Source organism: Xylaria bambusicola (assembly GCF_022495145.1).
Source record: "Xylaria bambusicola strain CBS 139988 unplaced genomic scaffold F5B22scaffold_11, whole genome shotgun sequence".
Taxonomy (NCBI): domain Eukaryota; kingdom Fungi; phylum Ascomycota; class Sordariomycetes; order Xylariales; family Xylariaceae; genus Xylaria; species Xylaria bambusicola.
Genome location: NW_025953564.1, coordinates 351,452 through 368,632, shown reverse-complemented (window position 1 = coordinate 368,632; position 17,181 = coordinate 351,452). Strand labels below are relative to the sequence as shown.

At 48.9% G+C, this 17,181-nt stretch overlaps 5 protein-coding genes across 5 annotated transcripts; 3 read left to right on the top strand and 2 right to left on the bottom strand.

Annotated features, from left to right (window-relative positions):
- The first annotated feature begins 124 nt into the window (after window positions 1–124).
- F5B22DRAFT_598370 (DASH complex subunit Ask1-domain-containing protein) lies at window positions 125–2,237 on the top strand. Its single transcript, XM_047974360.1, has 4 exons — window positions 125–296; window positions 425–531; window positions 597–1,593; window positions 1,685–2,237. The coding sequence occupies exons 1-4, from the start codon at window positions 194–196 to the stop codon at window positions 1,810–1,812; spliced, it is 1,335 nt and encodes a 444-aa protein (XP_047832802.1). The 5' UTR covers window positions 125–193; the 3' UTR covers window positions 1,813–2,237.
- Window positions 2,238–7,169: 4,932 nt separating this feature from the next.
- F5B22DRAFT_635027 (cytochrome P450) lies at window positions 7,170–8,948 on the top strand (the record flags this gene model as incomplete). Its single annotated transcript, XM_047977079.1, has 4 exons — window positions 7,170–7,329; window positions 7,396–7,546; window positions 7,604–8,855; window positions 8,910–8,948. 4 exons carry the CDS (start codon window positions 7,170–7,172, stop codon window positions 8,946–8,948), a joined length of 1,602 nt encoding a protein of 533 aa, XP_047832801.1.
- A 1,249-nt stretch (window positions 8,949–10,197) lies between these two features.
- F5B22DRAFT_598355 (Rhodanese-like domain-containing protein) lies at window positions 10,198–11,391 on the top strand. Its single transcript, XM_047974359.1, has 2 exons — window positions 10,198–10,661; window positions 10,761–11,391. The coding sequence occupies exons 1-2, from the start codon at window positions 10,410–10,412 to the stop codon at window positions 11,091–11,093; spliced, it is 585 nt and encodes a 194-aa protein (XP_047832800.1). The 5' UTR covers window positions 10,198–10,409; the 3' UTR covers window positions 11,094–11,391.
- Window positions 11,392–13,251, bottom strand: F5B22DRAFT_598354 (Yip1-domain-containing protein). Its single transcript, XM_047974358.1, has 3 exons — window positions 12,921–13,251; window positions 12,344–12,761; window positions 11,392–12,195 (listed from the first exon to the last, which is right to left on the bottom strand). Exons 1-3 carry the CDS (start codon window positions 12,963–12,965, stop codon window positions 11,747–11,749), a joined length of 912 nt encoding a protein of 303 aa, XP_047832799.1. The 5' UTR covers window positions 12,966–13,251; the 3' UTR covers window positions 11,392–11,746.
- A 1-nt stretch (window position 13,252) lies between these two features.
- F5B22DRAFT_51505 (uncharacterized protein) lies at window positions 13,253–16,941 on the bottom strand. Its single transcript, XM_047972574.1, has 5 exons — window positions 16,418–16,941; window positions 16,260–16,355; window positions 15,546–16,204; window positions 14,472–15,498; window positions 13,253–14,419 (listed from the first exon to the last, which is right to left on the bottom strand). The coding sequence occupies exons 1-5, from the start codon at window positions 16,542–16,544 to the stop codon at window positions 13,854–13,856; spliced, it is 2,475 nt and encodes an 824-aa protein (XP_047832798.1). The 5' UTR covers window positions 16,545–16,941; the 3' UTR covers window positions 13,253–13,853.
- Window positions 16,942–17,181: the final 240 nt, after the last annotated feature.

Genomic DNA, 17,181 nt, shown 5'->3' with positions numbered 1-17,181 from the left:
ACATGTAGTGGGATGGCTGTCCGGATGCCCCGCATCGCGTGTCTGGGAGCTACGACGCGACTTGGTTAGTAGCCCACAAAATTCCCGAACCCCGCCAAAGCTGGCGTTGCACCGTAGTCAGTCACTTCAACATCGCTACCGGGCCCATCAAACCCATCAAGCCTACCTGGGTGTTTTATTTTATGTCTCCGCAATGTCACGGCCCGGAATGGCTTCATCTTCGTCGTCGGGGAGGAACCTCACCTTGACTGAAGAATTGGAGAGATTAGAGCAATCCATTACCCTCACTCTGCAAGGTACTTATTTCTCCATGCGCCGAATTGCATCTTATTATACATAATCTATCCAGCATGGCTCTCAATAGTTCCTGCTATAGCCCTCAACCACGTCTAGGATATTATCTGATCTGACTACGGTCTCTTAGAAATCGATCACAACTTCAGCAAAGCCCACCGAATAGTCACTACCAGCATCCTCCCTGTCGTTGAGCAATATGGTGAACATTCAAAGAATGTCTGGGAAGCTTCCAAGGTTCGTGCAATCTCCTAAGCACACACCCACTTCACTTCGTATTTCTGATTGCAATGACGTACTAGTTCTGGAAACAATTCTTTGAGGCCTCCGCAAACGTATCACTGTCCGGCTATGAGGAATTGGCGGGGGAAGCTGAAGAGACAACAATCGAGGAAGTGACGGTTGATGAGACTACGTCAGACTACGATGCCACACAAGAGGACGCAACCGAGGACTCTCAGTATCAGGATCACGAGCAACGGGCTGATGAGGCCATCGAGGACTCTATGCTTGGAGATGCCACCATTACAGGTAGCACACCGCGCCCACCCGCTACAAAATCCATACAAGCACAATTCGCCGACTTCAACTCGCCATATCAGGACCTGAGACGCGAGCTCAAGAGCGGGGCGATCTTTAAGGGCGATCTACCCACAGAAGACGATGAAGAGGGTGATGGCACGATGCAGCTTCCTCCATACCACCACGGAAGTACCACACGACTACCCGACATGTCGATGACGCCGCGTTCATCATCGCTACTCCTCGACGAACCGACAGCACGGCATCCCCAGCCCGCGACGCAAAAGTCCAAAGACTTATTGCTACATCGTGTCCTGGATAAAAACTACAGGCTACAAGCGACACCTCTCAAGACTATTCCTTTGGCAGGGCGGACCCGCGGCCGATCACCCCAGAAAAAGGGTATAGAGGAAGAGTCTGAAGAAGACAGGGCACGTCGGGCGCTGTGGGCCGAGAGCCCCATGAGCTCGCCCGAGATAGCAGCCCCAAAGCTGCGAAGCGACTTGTACATGTCTCCGCTAAAGACGCGGCAGCGCAGTCGGGACGAGGGGCCACGAACGCCGGGGATCAGCGTGCAGACACCCACGACGGCCAAGAAAAGGGATATCTTTGCCGAGGTACGGTCTCAGGAGCAAGGGAAAGGGAAAGGGAGAGCTGATGAGATCACTTGGGAGAGCGACGAAGACGACATGGATGACGATAGTGTATTTGGGGGCATGAGTCCACCGAAGACGATACAGTTCGCGCTACCTCCTAGTAAGCTCATGCAAACGCCTGGTAAGTGTATCCTTTTCGCTCAACGCTTGTCGATGAGGGGTTGCTAGTTGTAGTGATGAAGATGAAGAGAGCTGATGGTGATTTGAAATAGCGCGAGAAGCTAGTCGTCGCATCGTTGACGATATTCTCATCACGGCTGGTGCGGCCCCCGAGGAATCTTTGGAGGACAGTCCTACTATGGTCAAGGTGAACCATAATATCCTAGACGATACATTTTAGTCGAGTTAAAGGACTTGGACACCTCTGAAGAAAGTGAAAGGTTTGGCATTAACGTGGGGATGTGTGATTACGTGTGGAAGAAAGTGATGTTATTCATGACGGTCGCCATGACCATGAAATCACTGTCTCGAGATAGCGGGATATACTTGCGTGCTGATACGAGAATATAGATAGAAAAAGCATGAGAAGCCCAAAAAAAAATTAAGATACCCCTTTTTATAGGACATAGCTTGAAATGAGCAGCCTTTAGCCTGTACTGCTTTTTCCTAGTACCTGCCTTGACAGTGTTCATTTTCTTGTTGCATAGGTACACTCATCATTAGAATTCGAATTCAGACGCATGAAAGGACATTACATGTCTTCGCATTTTTTTTCTTTTGGGAGATATAGACTCTAGATATGTAGCAAGTTAAAATGACAACAATGGATGGTTGGTTGTATATCATTTCTTACTTAGTAAATCAAGTAATATGATTAATAGTATTTTCGTTAAATACCTGTAATATATTGTGGGTTATTTCTTTGGAACACTTTAGTAATAGCTAGAAACTGAAAGGATATCTGCAGGGGAAGCTTGTTATATTCTTCTCCATTGATAATTATAATGTATTTTATTCTTTGTTAATATTCTTCCTCCTCCTCATCTTCTTCCTATACTATTATCATCGAGTTCACCATCTTTTCTAACAGCGAATAGATTTCTCCTACTCCATTATGTTCCCCATCTTCATGCTCTCCTACTCTCACCCCAAATCCAAATCTCCTTCCTCCTCCTCTGGCTTCCCCTTCCCCTAACCCCCCCCTCCCCAACTTTGCTTCCTTCACAACTCTCATCATGGGATAGAGCAGGACACGCAACCATTCCTGGATCCCCTGCATAAATCCCCATATCCCTCGTCAACTACATACGTAGTTTAACACTCTCTCTTCATCTCCGCATTGCGTGATTCCATTTGATCTCAGACAAGGCGAGGGCCTCGGCGCTCGCACAGTCTGAAGAAAAGGAATGGAATCGGGACTGTGGATATACATGTGTACAGTGCTCGCTCTGCAGGAGGTGGATGTGTATCGGAGTAGATATCGCGAGACGTCTTGCAGAGGTCTGGGGATGTCTAGCTCGTCTTGGACGGTGGGGGAAAGGTTGAGGATGAAGTGAGTGGGTAAGTGAATAAGGCCGTTCTCCTGGATTTCCTCGGAGTATCTGGATAAGATTTATCTGTTTGGTTGCGTGGCTTGCGTCAGAGGATCATGGATTTGATGCGGTGTATGTCCCTGGTCTGATATATTTGTGGCTCTCGCATTCGTGCTTTGGCTCGTATGTGTTTCGCTTATATCGGAATGAGTCGATCAGATGCCTATCCGCACAGAGTTCTGGATCGCTGAGTCGACTAGTTTCTTCTGATCTTCCTTTGAGAAAGTTGACTCTCGCGGCGATGGTGTATGTTCGGTGCTGTGCTTCTGATCCATTGTAGGGAAAAACTTCTTCCGAAGCAGCGTTCTTGTGCTTGAAAAGGAGCTGACTGATCGCATGGATGCAGTGTCTTGGCTCTGGTATTCTGCAAGTTTGGTTTTGTTAACGTTTTGAGGTTTGAATTGAGTTCTCATTGTAGCTATCTCGTGTATAAGTCTAAACTAAATAAATAGATATACGTACTAAACGAACGTCCTTCTGTGCTTCGCTGCATTATCATGTCCGCTTCGAGGGAATAAAGCGAGGTGTAGGGTGTTTTTCAAGTATTGGGCAAGAGGCTGAAGTCTGGATAACAGGCTCTGAAATTCGTGTAGTTAACCGTTAACGTTGTAATATTGATGATGGATGGAATCGTGGCGCAAATTCAACATCAACGTATCCGAACACTACCTCACATACCTACTTATACATAAACTCACGCCAGTCACGTCACTCGACCCCAATTCCAAAATGCAGCTTATCTTCAACCCATTCATAGCCTGCCCGTTTGACAAGCCTCATAGTTTGAGTCATTCCTACCCAACCTATCCACGTCCAGCCAAGGCATTACTGACACCCCGGATATCCTTGGATTTTTTCTTGTCCTAGCACGCTATTGCTTGCTAAGGTGGTTGGCATTTGTTTTACAGTTTACAGTGATGAGCCATGATGGCTCACTGGCGATGCGAAGGAAGCACAGCCACGGCTCTTTCCTGATTAGGCAATTTCTGACTGACATGGCACATGCAGGATGCATGAGGTGTGACTCACTCAGAGTCTCTGCAATGGGCATTATGACTTGGAGTTTAGGAGGAAGAAGAAAAAAGAAACAGGGGGATTTTACAGAGTGCCAGACTGGTGGTAATTAGGTATGATTGTTACCTGCGGACTGGTGTTGAGTTATGAGTTGGTACTGCCTAACGGTGGGTGAGTTATCAACCGGTGGAAACTGTATATATCCCGCCCGTCCCTTCTGAGACTGGTGTGTTTTAGGCGGAGTTTTGTTCGCTTGCTGAGTGACCTAATGGGTTCAACTTCTCATCATGTTGTGATATCGTTATATTCTGTCTACATAGTTGAATGACTATTTTCTTGATAGCTCCAAGTCGTAGCGAAGTTGTCAAGTTTGTTGTATTGACGAATATATATTGTCCCCGTTCACCAATTTCAAAAGTGTTCCATGATGTTAACATGTATACAATCTATATTGACATGTGAGCATGTGCCTCGCGGACCCGGCTATGCGGGAGATCGCTAAAACGTTCCGAGTTGTTCGCGACCGGGTCTTTTAGCTTACGGAGACGGGCCACGAGGCACCGGCGGTAATGCTACCTTACCCCGTGGAATTGAATCTGAGGGTGACACAGAGTGTAATTGGAGTACTGTTAATAGCGAATTTGCGATTTAGGGAAATTTATGATACCGGTAGTATGAAACCTGATGATCTGGACGGAGTGTAGACTCATGACCGTGCTCGGTTTCATGACTGTAGCCCACAAGTAGCACGGGTATGCAAAAAGGAGCACGTGACCAATGGTAAAATGTCTCTTGTGCATCGCAGCACAAGTACCTAGGCATCGCAAATGCCAGATGCTGGCGCGGGTGCTTGCGGCTCCGGTAAGTAAGTAGGCACTGTAGTAATAAGTAGGTAGGGAGACCGTAGTTGTGATTGTACTTCTGTGCTGTTCCTCCGCCGTATTCGTATTCGAGTTTTCTCTAATCCCAAAAGGTGGAGTCGGAGATAACTCTCGCGGAATGGCCTGCACGCTCTATCGTGATTGGTCCACTCAAAATGCCATTGGGGATCTGCGCAAATCGCATCATGACATATATAAATGGGCAGAGCATCGTACCGACAGAGACCTCGGAAGATGAATACGTGTATGATGGACAGGGTGTATTTCTGATCTAGGAGGGTCTAGATGGACTTCACCGCACATGGTCAAACGATTTCTGGCTGTTCTACGTCGGTGAAGAGAAAAAAAAAAAAAATCTTGGATTAGAGATTTGTTGCTTATTAACGGGAGGGAAGGATGGGTGGGGTCGGCCAGATGGCCGGATACCCAATCTCGTCTTTCTCCACTCGCTTGCCGATCTAGCTGGGATAGCATACCTAGGTACTTACTTAGAGCAGAATAGAGAGAGTATGTGAAGTACCTAGCTGTACACTAGGTAGGTACCTGCTTCCTACTCTACATAGTAGTGCCTTCTGCGACTCATAGTACAATCCTTGCTGTAAGTAAGTAGGTAGTACGTTTGCTGGAGCTTTTCATCGTGGATAGCACCAAATGTAGGGATAATTTCAGTTGTGCTACCTCGCCTTGTCGGAGAGAATTTAGGTACTGACCATTGGGTCTTCTGGCGCAATGGCTGATTACCTAGGTAAAGGTAGGGAGATACCTAGACAGGTAGGTACGGAACCTATGTACATGGCGCTGTAACCACGCGTCTCAGTGTCTCGTTTTCGGTACATTTAGGTACTCCCATTGCGACTGGAGCAGACGGGCCCCACTGCGAACCGGGGAAGCATCTTGGTACGTCCTTGGAGATGGCATCAGATTGGCCAATGCGAAAAGGGGGAAGCTCTGGATAACAAGCCGCCCTGATAACCCAACAACACGACTCACTACCTGCACTCGCTCAGGTACATGTACGACCGAGCACTGCTCCCTCCCCAAGTAGGTACCTATGCGAGGTATGTACTGCAGTGTGCTTCTTCGGTAGGTACTGGATGCGCCCTGGACCACGGTTCATGAGGGGTGTTGCATCAATTTCTGTCGCCATGGCCTCCGCCGACCTCACACAAGTCAACTGTGACTGGCAGTTATTGGGCTTGAAGGTTCGAGATGAAGTTAGTTATCAGTTATCAAATCATTGCCATCCGAAAATGTAAAACGGTCAGCATTGGCGCGCATTCGTATAGCTTCAAGTCTACCGTACTCCCAGCTGCCCCTCTACAATCACATATCTCTGTAGGTACAGAGATAGGTATGTGTACATAGTAGTATATTAGACTACTGGGCTTGGCAGGGTTGTGTGAAAGGATCGCGTGTTGAGGAACTACATAGTACCTACATAGGTAGCGCCCTATCAAGGTACAGTTCAACATGACCGACCCAATTGATTCTTTTCCTCTGTGATATCGCCGGTCATTGTACATACTCTAGTGCGACCACTATTTCTGCAATGTGTACACTCCATCGAATCATGTAGTTTCCAATGTAGAGGTACATGCCTATCCTAGCTTGGGTGCCTGGGTACAATGCTCAAATGGGATAGCAAGCAGACGGGATGATTCGCATGGTGTCATGCTAACAAAACCAAAAAAAAAATACCTAGTGTGCGGTACCCTGACCCTAGAAAGTTTACATCTCTCTCCCCAGCTTCGGCCCTGGGTCTGAGCGAATTCTAGGGACCTAGGGAGGTAAATTGTATATGCAGGGAATCCTTTTTTTTTTTTTTTTTTTCTTTAGTCTTCTCCTCTCGATCAATTCCCTTCTCGATTACTAGCGTACTCAGTTAAACAAGTTCCACGAATGCGAGCTTACCTGTACATGTGGTGGATACTACGGTAGGTAGGTAGGCAAGTAGCTTAAGCCAAAGTGCCTACTCCAGATAATATTACAGATACACCAGGCGGTACTGTACCTACCTCCTCGTTCGGCTCTTATTACATTAGTAGTAGTATTCTACATATGTAGGTACTCTAGGTAGCTTGCCCACACCTTCCAGTCTCTGATCCTCTTAAATCATCTCTTCCCCCTTATCTTTTTTCTTCCTCCCTCCAGCTCTCTATACCCTCTCCCCAAGCCAAATACCCGAGCTTTGGCAGATATCTAAAACTCGGATAGCTTTCCCCCCGGGTATTTGCGTGTTTGCGCTGGTCGGCAACCCTCCCCCAACGGCCATGGCTTCAAACGCGAGCTTCACATCGCCTCTGGCCAACGCGATCCCTTCTGCGGGAGCTTTTGCGCCCCAGATCGAATCTGTTGTCGATGCTGTCATGAACACTGGCCTGCTCACCTGGGTCGTGTCTATCATCGCCCTGGCTGTCGCCTATGATCAGAGTGAGTAGGACGCGCTTGTTACAGTACAATGAAGAACAAATTCGAGACTGACGCTTCTATTTGTAGTCAGCTATCTTCTTCAAAAGGGTTCTATCGCGGGACCTTCTTTCAAGGAACCTTTTATTGGACCGTTCCTTGAGTCTCTAGATCCTAAATTCGAAGAATATCTGGCCAAATGGCAGAGCGGCCCTCTCAGCTGTGTTTCGGTCTTCCACAAGTAGGAAATGCCCACCTCCCGTTCTACCAGCTATCAGCTTACAGTTTTGTTTGTTAGATTCGTCGTTATCGCTTCGACCCGAGACCTTGCTAGGAAAATCTTCAATGCTCCTCAATATGTAAAGCCCTGTGTCGTCGATATCGCTACCAAGATTTTGGGAGAGGACAGCTGGGTCTTCATGGATGGAAAACAACATGTCGACTACCGAAAAGGCCTGAACAACCTTTTCACCCGCAAGGCTCTCGAATGCTACCTGCCGGGCCAGGAATCCGAATACAAGCGCTATTTCGCTCGATTCCTCAAGCTAACTAAGGATGCTGGTGGCAAGCCCCTCCCTTTCATGCACGAATTCCGCGAGCTGATGTGCGCCGTTTCCCTCCGTACTTTTGCTGGCTATTACATGGCCGACTCTGCCATCAAGAAGGTTGCCGACGACTACTACCTTGTTACAGCTGCCCTCGATCTCGTCAACTTCCCCATCATCATTCCCTACACGCGTACGTGGTACGGACAACGTGCTGCTCGCGAGACTATGGAGGAGTTTGCCAAGTGTGCTGCCAAGGCCAAGGTTCGTATGGCCGCTGGAGGTGACATTACTTGCATCATGGATGCCTGGATCAAGGAGATGATTGACTCAAAGAAATGGCTCGAGGCCACTGAGAAGGGTCTTTCCACTGAAGGTCTCGTCAAGCCCTCTCCTATCATTCGCGAATTTTCGGACATGGAAATTGCACGCACTATTTTCACCTTCCTCTTCGCCTCCCAAGATGCCACCAGCAGTGCTGCCACGAATTTGTTCCAGGTTGTTGCGCAGCGACCCGATGTTTTGGACCGAGTCCGCGAGGAGAACTACCGTGTCCGTAACGGTGATGTTAATGCACCTGTCTCGTTGGATCAATTAGAGTCGATGACATACACCCGTGCTGTCGTCCGTGAGCTTCTGCGCTGGCGTCCTCCTGTCATCATGGTTCCCTATAAGGCTAAGAAGGCATTCCCTATCACCGAGGACTACACTGTTCCTAAGGGTGCCATGATTATCCCTACAACGTATATGGCGCTGCGGGATCCCGAAGTTTACGACAAGCCTGACGAATTCGACCCTGAACGATACTACTCAGGCGATGCTGAAGAGAAGGGCAAGAAGAACTTCCTCGTTTTTGGCACGGGCCCTCACTACTGTTTGGGTCAGCACTATGCTCAACTTAACTTGGCGCTCTTTTTGGGTAAAGCCTCGCTCCAACTAGACTGGAAGCACCATGCTACGCCACTGTCCGAGGAGATCAAGGTCTTTGCCTGCATTTTCCCCAAGGTATGTATCGATGGCTGTTCCTCTTTTGTGACTTGTAGCTAACATGAATCCTAGGATGATTGCCCCTTGACGTTCGAGGAGAGGAAATGGTAAAATAACGATGATGATGACACAAGCCTTGTCTACAAAGAAAGGCATATAGATATGACGGTTTTGGCCGCCACCCTTTGGACGATAAATTTTTTGTCATTCCACGAAAAGGGCAAGACAATACCCGCTGATTAGACCATTGAAGCATGCGAAGAGCGGTTATTTAGAATAATTGTAATGATGGCATTGTACATATTTGAATTAAACAAACTTTGAAATCAACGTTGGGGGCAGCAGTTCGTATCCGTTGATCGCAACAATCAGGCCGTTCAAGACGTCTTATTGTGGTAATGATGCTCATGTTAGTGCTGAAAATGGTTGTGGGATAACCATGTTGTGCCGGTAGACATAGCCAACAAACAAATCAGTTGTTGGAAGTCAGGTCGGACGGAAGACGTGGAGGTGTGAGTGCGGCTCAATGAAGCTAGCCAATCAATACATCAGCTTAGGTATGTATGTATGAGCTAGCTTATTAACCGAACGAATGAACTAAACAAATAAACAACAAACACAGTTATACCATCGATAGATATACTAGTGTTCGTGGTATGCGCCTTTGGTCAATCTCTCTGGTAGGGTAGTGCATGGATAAATACACCTTTGTAGGGTATTTTCTTCGTGTTCTTATAACGTGTTAGATAGATAGAGCTCGATATAATATGGCTCGCGTGAGTAGGAGTAGGAGTAGGGGTTGTATACCTGCGTGGGATACTGAAACGTTGACGAGTCTGTTATGCTGTCTCCTGGACTCCGAATTGCTTATTCTGTGCTGGTATATGGGTATTAGGTAAGTATAGGTGAGTTTGAGAATTATTTCTTACTTAAGTACCTGCTTTTTCTGGGCAAATAAAGCGCAGGCGCCGAGATATTTGGGTTATCAGTTCAAGATATTAAAATAGGTAGTAGGTAGGTAGAGATTGCTAACAGGTGAAGAATAAAGCCTAGGCAGGTAAGTAATCGAGTTGTCTACCACTTGATCATTATGTTGTCATATCTGCGTCAGCCTTGGGCGTGGTTGTTCTTAAGTGTTAGGTGAAGAGTTCGAATGAGGAGACTATTAGAGAGTTAATCGAATTATGGCATTCATCCTCATCATTCTTTGTTCCTTGTTATAGTCAGCCGACAGAACAAAGTTGAATCCATCTGATAGTAGTTCTTGAGGATACTGCTGAGCAATACGCTGCTGTAATTAAGTAGATATATACATACCTAGGATATGATGCTGGGATCAGAGCTTCATATCTAGCTTGTCCCGGTATCGAAGCCGATTGGATGGGTACCCCTCTATAGCATTTCTTGGCCCATTACGTAGGTTGTGATAGATAGGCCTCGGTTCTACAACTCGATACCTTTAGAGCAGACAAATCACCATACTAATATACATACACACTTGAATCGGCTTGTTCAACTTTCCGGTGACCTTACCTTCCTACTCGCACCTTATATTGACACCAATACGCCGCAATGTCCTCCATATCAGCTCGTTGCATCCTGAATTCTGGCGCATTGGCTGTGCGTCCGTGTTTGCGCTCGGCGAACGTATATGCTGCGCCGACGATATGTATGCGCGCCACATTCAGTAGTAAGAGGCATATAGTCCCGACTGTGCCGAGAGCAGCGCAACACCAGCTAGTAAGGCGGCAAGCGAAGGTACCCTTCACCGTGCGATGGTCGACGACATCGGCCACGGGGAGCAAAATCTGGACTTTCGAAGAAGTATGTTCACCAACCAACTCGCCCATCTACTTACTCTCCAGCCGTTCTTCTACACGATCTCTCGAACTACATACTCAACCAACCGACTAAACCCGTTAGATCCAATCCCTAACGACCTCGCCCTCCCCCAAACCCATTATAATCGACGTCCGCGAGCCCGGCGAGCTCCGATCCACCGGCCGGATCCCGGGGGCCCTCAACATCCCCATCACGACGTCGCCGGACAGTTTCCACCTCACGCCCGAGGAATTCGAGGACCGCTTCGGGTTCGCGCGGCCGGAGAAAGACGAAGAGGTGGTTTTCTACTGCAAGGCTGGCGTGCGCAGTCGTGCTGCTGCGGGGATCGCGAGGGAGGCCGGCTGGACGAATACTGGCGAGTTCCCGGGCTCGTGGATCGAGTGGAGTGGGAAAGGAGGTGCTGTTGAGCGGTGATGTTGATGTTTGGGGGAGGGTGGGCGTGGGCGCTTGTTGTTGGGTTGGGAAGCGTCCTTGGGGTGTCTGTAACTTGTGGGATTTAAAGATATCTACGTCAACTTTACTCTTACGGTGGGATGGGATAAGACAAGAGAGCAGAGCGGTGAACACGTGACTATCCGGTTTCGCTGATAATTCCCTAGCTAAGATCGCGTGGACCGGGATAATTCACCTGCGGTCTGTGGCAGGTCGTGTATAGTATATAGCTGGTACCTCAGTCAGACTCAGTATATCAATAGCCCTATGAATCGTAGTCAACCTTTGTGGTGTTGTGTGTTGAAGTATGTATATATGGTATGGTGTGCTTAATAAACCAGAACATATAAAAGTGAACCTGATCTAAGTCCAACATAAATAAACATTTCTGGCTAAATCTCATATGTCCCAGCTACTGTACAGTACAATATATATTACGGTACAAGCCAAATCCTCAAAAAACGCCGGGTGTCGAACTTCGAAAGCCTATTTCTTACAAAAAATTGATCTTTATTTACCCACCTTGGGTAATCGGGCATGAAACCATGCAAGTCGGTTAGATTTGCGATGCTGGTCGACACATTGTATCCCGTTTCATCCCATCTCATCCATTAATCAATCAATAAAATTCCCTCTTAAAATAAGGATCGCGTCGCATCTCCAGCACCGCCATCTTTACCTCCAGCGTCCTTATCATTTCCGTTCGGAACATGCGGGTCATTCGCAACGGGGCTACCGGCGGCGAAGAATAAGATCTTTATGGCAAGCGCGAGACCCATATGTAGGGCAACAACGAGAACAAGAAGGATCTTGCTCGTTTGGCGATCGGTAGCGCTGAGGACGGGGTATAAGTTCCGTAACAAGAAAGCTACTGATACGGCCCAACCGACGCCGACGAACACCCAGTTAAGGATCGTCAGCGGCGACCAGCTGATGAGCGCAACGGGTATCCAGATCAGATTCGAGTAACCATAGAGAGCCCAGCACTCGAGCAGGTTTGCGGACTCGGAGCCGAAGTAGCGCAGCGCCCCGTAGAGAACGATGGGGATCACGAGCGTGTAGCCGTAGATTAAGCCCGCGGCACCTATTGGGGGACACATGTTAGCGACGCGGCTACTAATTGATTGAAGGTAAAATCATGGTTCGGGCATTGCTTGGGATAATAAATCCATGACTTTGATATCCCAGATGAACAGAGCAAAATTAATGAGATACATCCAAGGAGTACATACCACTCAACAGCTCAAAATCGTACGCGAAAGGTCCAGCCCCCTTACTCGCCAGGTATTGACTGATTGTTCCGCCGAGGAAAAGTATCAGGATGACGGTAGTTGCGATCCAGAAGGGACCGTAGAGATCCGGGTTACCCTCGAGCACGTCAAGGAAGTTGTCGCGCGGGTATAGTGCGGCCCAGCAACGCGCGAGCACGGAGCTCGTGTCGACATCGAAGAACTGCGCGTAGAACGACAGCGTCCACAGATATCGCTTCGACGTGGCAGAGCCCGAGGACCCGCCGGTCCCAGCCGTTGCGGGGGGCGGGAGACCCGATGTCGACGAGGGCGTATACTTTCGGCCCGTCGTCGATGCGTTTGTGAATGTCGACGTGTGGAACTCTAGGTCTTCTTGGAGATCGGTGTGGCCGAGATCGCCCTATTGAATGAAATATTAGGTCAGGTTCTTCAGCTCGTCGGATTGATTGCCACCGGGATGAATAAAACGGCGGAGTTGGTCAAGCTATCAGGACAGACAAATCGGTAGCTTGTTTGACGCAGCGATGCGTTGAAAGGTGACAGATAGCTAGGCACTCACATCATCATCCACATCCACGACAGCATCATAACCCGCGCCAGACATCTTTCCCAGCTCTGCTGTGCACAATCCTAGAAATGACCGAATTCTCCGTGTGTGAGGAATCTGCCTTGAGATCGGATCGTTGGACGTTTTACGCGCGCGTGTAAGGATCTGGTCAAATCGGTGGACGGACTTGCGAAGCTGGGAGCTTGACGTTGAAAGCTTACGATAGCTTGCTAAATGATTGCCTGATAGGGACGCTCTGAGAGGCCACGGAGCCTATCCGCGCTAGGTAAGGCGCAGGGGACCGACCCACTACCACATTCAGGGCAACCTGCCCGCCTCAGACAGGTACCAACAATTAATTGTAGAGTGAAAGGCGCGGGTTTGCAACAAGATAGATACATGATTCTGAAAAGAAGAAACTAAATAGTAGTAGTACAACTACGCTGTGGTATTTCCACATACCTATCTAGGTAGGTAGAGTGATATACTACCTAGTCCAAGTTTTGGGATCAAGTCATCACTTGCAGAGTCTGGTTAGGTATTTACGTATAGGCAGTCACAGAATCCAACCACCAAACAGGGAACATGAAAATAATACCTATATATACGAAGTAAGACCAGTGGGCATGCTAAGAAAAGGCCAGATGTATCCCATATAATTCCCAGTTGAAACCTCGTTCCGGATACAGAACCCCAATATACCCTATTACCTTTATTTCGGTCTCCCATTGACTTAACTCCCGTACAATACTGATATGCCGTGGTGCGCAGTCGATGAATGGATGTCTTGAACGAGAGAAAGGGAGTCATCGAAGTCATCGGAGTCATCATCATCGCCATCGCCATTACCACTATAGCTGAAAAACATGCCTAAATGAGCGCGCCGTTTGTATCTTTATACCCCCTTCCCCGTTTTCCACAACGTGGCCAGCCCGCGCGGGCCTGTCACCGCGTATTGTGCCCTGCACGTGTCGACGAGTCGCCGAGATCTTCCGCGTCCTCGTGGAACATGCTCAATCTTGACGCGCTGTTTGTCCCCGGCATCCGGCCGGGACCGGGCGGGTACCGAGCGTGATGATGCGCAGTTATGTAATCCCCAGCATCGTGGTCATCAAGCGCGCTGGGTGGGCTCGGCAACGGAGGGCTCACCGGCCCGTTGAAGCCAGTCTGCACGGCGGGCGGTGTCGAGGCCATGCTGGGCGCTGTCGAGCTTACCGTCCCGCCGCTCAGATTGCGCAGATGTGATATAGCTTGCTCGTTTATGCCGCTCAGATCGCTGACCACTGCGTGGCGGTTTGGTGGCGGTGTTCTACGCATGTTTCCTAGTGGAGGCGAGTCCGGTCGTTCGCGGCCTAACGTTTCGGCTACTGAAGGCGGGGGCAGGGCAGCTTGTGACGAGCTGAGACTACTTGGCTGCTCTTGCGGGGTCGAGCCCGTGAAGAATGAGGATGCTTTGAGAGCTGAACGCGGCGATCCTCCGCTGAGCTCTGCAACACGGGGGCTGCTGGTATCTGGGCCTTGTTAGCTATGTTTCGAGTTGGGGGACATGGTTCGAGCTCTTACCACCCAGCTCATATGGCAGTTGTTGATGATCTCCCGGCATTTCGACGTGCTGCGTCATCTCAGGAATGGGAGATGGGGAGGTGAAGCCTACTGAGCGCATCGGCGTTTCATTTCGGCTGTCCGTGAAGTCGAAGCGGGTGGACGGGTCTTCTGTTGTGACGGTCTGGGCCTTCTCTTGGGTATTATTTAGCCATACCCTAATATAATGGCGATGGCCATAGTCATCGCCTGCTGGGGTTTCGCTTCGATTGTTCCTCTTCGACAATAAGCTCCGCCGTCGATATAGTAGAATACCCACAACGATAGCCGTGATGAAGACGAGACCGAGAACCACACCTAGGACGGGCGCTACCCAAGATGGTGTGCCGCCTCCCTTTTTGGGTTCGTTCCATGGTCCTCTTGTTTCGTTTCCCGAGCTCTGGGAACTATAAGGATAGTAGGTCGTTAATTTAGAGGCCGGATATGTCGTGGCAAAAATATCCGCGAGTCCTGAGGCGGCCCAGCCGCTTGGAGTTGGAGTTTTTATAGTAGCACCGCCAGTATAGTCACCACCAATCTTAGAATGGACCACCTCAGGCACGCCATACGGGCTCCAGCGACTCGGATCATATGAACTAAGCCATCTTCCCTCGGTGAGGTTGAAAACTTCAACGATGCTGCTATCAAGACACTTTATGGAAGCCCCTTGCAGAGACCGAGATCCTCCTATACTCACCATTTGATCTGGATATGGCGTCAAGCATTGGTGGCCAGCACGAGCGTGGCCTGCTGTGCCCGGTATTTTTGTCCATATGAAGGATGGCAACGACAAGATCCATACGTCATCATTGAAGTTTTCCTTTTCGTGGATTCCGTCATATCCTCCGTAGTAGTAAATATTATAACTCGATTGGTCCTGAGCCGTCGCAGTCACCGCACAGCCCATAGCCAATGCAGGCGGTGCCCCAGTAGTGGGCTGCTGATACCATTTCTTCCCGGCGACATCGTAGATATCAATGTTGGTCATATAGCGCGGGCTATCTTTTTCCTTCTCTCAGGTTAGTGGTCATTCTTGTCACAGTTCCGATAGCTTACACTTTGAGCTTCATTCAATGATTTCGGATTCCCAGTGCTGTAGCTAGGGTAAAGAACACCTCCTAGAACAACCAGAATTCCCTGTTCTCCCACAGGTACCCAAACTACCGAAGGATTTGCTCGGCTTTCTGTTCCGGGAGGGAGAGTAGTGTTCGTCCAAATTTCCGATTGCTGTACGTTGAAGTCGAGAGTTATAAGAGTGTTAGAAGCATTGAGAGGGTTTGTGGTGTCATTATAGCCTGGCTGGTAGATTGGCCCCCAAGATTGCGCTCGAGATCCTCCGAAATACCATGCCTTGTTTTCGGACGGAGCATTCGCAGCACCGCCGTACGTGACATATCGAGTCATGTTTTCTGGGAGCTTTTTGTTCAGGAATCCTGGGTGCCAACCCTCTCTATCCAACCCATCATGCACTATATAGGCGAGCGTGTCATCTGCTTCAGGAAGCTCGTACGCGCTAGTTTGTCTCAGTAATCCTCCGTAAAGGAAGAACTCGAGGTTATTAGCAAGCATTGCGCCATCATAATAGTTTGGACCGAAGTTGTTGGCTGCACCACCACCTGGGGCCTTGGATATGTTCCCTAAGATGCTGCTAATGTTGGTGCTGGTGTTGAATGGAATGCTGAAATTCAGCGTATATATGAGTCCGAGCGGGTTACCTGGATAGTTGTGAGATGCGGACCCAAGGTTTCTCTAGGCACCTGAGCAACTCACCATCTGGCAATGCCGGACCGAAGTCGCCATTTGCGAGCTCTGGCACCCAGTAAAGGTTACCACCGTCTATGTAAACTGTGTCGTTTATCTGTGCCGCTGTGCATGGTCAACCTTGGAACTACATGCTCAAGAGGCATTGAATGAAGGCGGCAACGTACCCCGTAGTCCCTTCCACGCACACATCGTAGCGCTCTTCTGACCCTCGACCCATCCTGATTCTTGTCCGTTAACCAATGACGGGACGCCAGCAGCAAGCGCGGCGATTAATATCCTGTTCTGATGCATCTTGTATATGGATGCGGCTTTCCTTTGTGCTGCTGACAGAACAAAATCTCCAATCGAGAAAATGGGGGTGGATGGGAAATGAGTTCATCCCATCATACAGAATCTTTATCCTGAGAACGAAACAATACAACGGATAGATGTAATGCTGCTTTGATAACAGATTGCCGCCCGACCATTTGAAACGATAGGTCAATAATGACTTCAAGTTAGAACCATCAAGAGTATAGCAACCCAGGGGCCAATAGACGGAGCCTGGAATAACCCAAGGAAGCAGGGAACAAGACGGCCCGAAGCTCCTCGTTGGAATAGGTGGCGAAGGTGAAACCCCCAAGTTGGCGGCGCATCAAACAAGTAAAGCTGTGGCCGAGTTGGTTAGTAGATAGAAAGGCTTTGAAAGGGCGACCTGGATTCCAATTAGGTCGTCATCCTAGTCTGCCAGTTGACAAGTGATATCTATGTTAGTGTGAATCTAGTTTTCACACAACGTCTAGGCTGGTGATCCATGCAGGCTAGGCTCCTACACCACTTAGCGAAAAGTCGTTCGCCCACCGCTGCTACGCCTAGGCCACTAAGTAAGCTGAGCTGATATATAATCTGGGGTGGGAGGGAGATAGCATCTCCTTCGCGTTGAAAGAGC

Excerpts from the sequence above, each read along its gene's own strand:
- F5B22DRAFT_598355 (XM_047974359.1), top strand. The coding sequence starts at position 10,410 with ATGTCCTCCATATCAGCTCGTTGCATCCTGAATTCTGGCGCATTGGCT. Across the intron at positions 10,662-10,760 it reads AAATCTGGACTTTCGAAGAA|ATCCAATCCCTAACGACCTC; the intron begins GTATGTTCACCA and ends TAAACCCGTTAG.
- F5B22DRAFT_598370 (XM_047974360.1), top strand. The coding sequence starts at position 194 with ATGTCACGGCCCGGAATGGCTTCATCTTCGTCGTCGGGGAGGAACCTC. Across the intron at positions 297-424 it reads CATTACCCTCACTCTGCAAG|AAATCGATCACAACTTCAGC; the intron begins GTACTTATTTCT and ends ACGGTCTCTTAG. Across the intron at positions 1,594-1,684 it reads TAAGCTCATGCAAACGCCTG|CGCGAGAAGCTAGTCGTCGC; the intron begins GTAAGTGTATCC and ends GATTTGAAATAG.
- F5B22DRAFT_51505 (XM_047972574.1), bottom strand. The coding sequence starts at position 16,544 with ATGCATCAGAACAGGATATTAATCGCCGCGCTTGCTGCTGGCGTCCCG. Across the intron at positions 16,205-16,259 it reads CGGTCCGGCATTGCCAGATG|GTAACCCGCTCGGACTCATA; the intron begins GTGAGTTGCTCA and ends ACAACTATCCAG. Across the intron at positions 14,420-14,471 it reads ACTGCCATATGAGCTGGGTG|ATACCAGCAGCCCCCGTGTT; the intron begins GTAAGAGCTCGA and ends AACAAGGCCCAG.
- F5B22DRAFT_598354 (XM_047974358.1), bottom strand. The coding sequence starts at position 12,965 with ATGTCTGGCGCGGGTTATGATGCTGTCGTGGATGTGGATGATGAT. Across the intron at positions 12,762-12,920 it reads TCGTGGATGTGGATGATGAT|GGCGATCTCGGCCACACCGA; the intron begins GTGAGTGCCTAG and ends TTCATTCAATAG. Across the intron at positions 12,196-12,343 it reads CGATTTTGAGCTGTTGAGTG|GTGCCGCGGGCTTAATCTAC; the intron begins GTATGTACTCCT and ends GTCCCCCAATAG.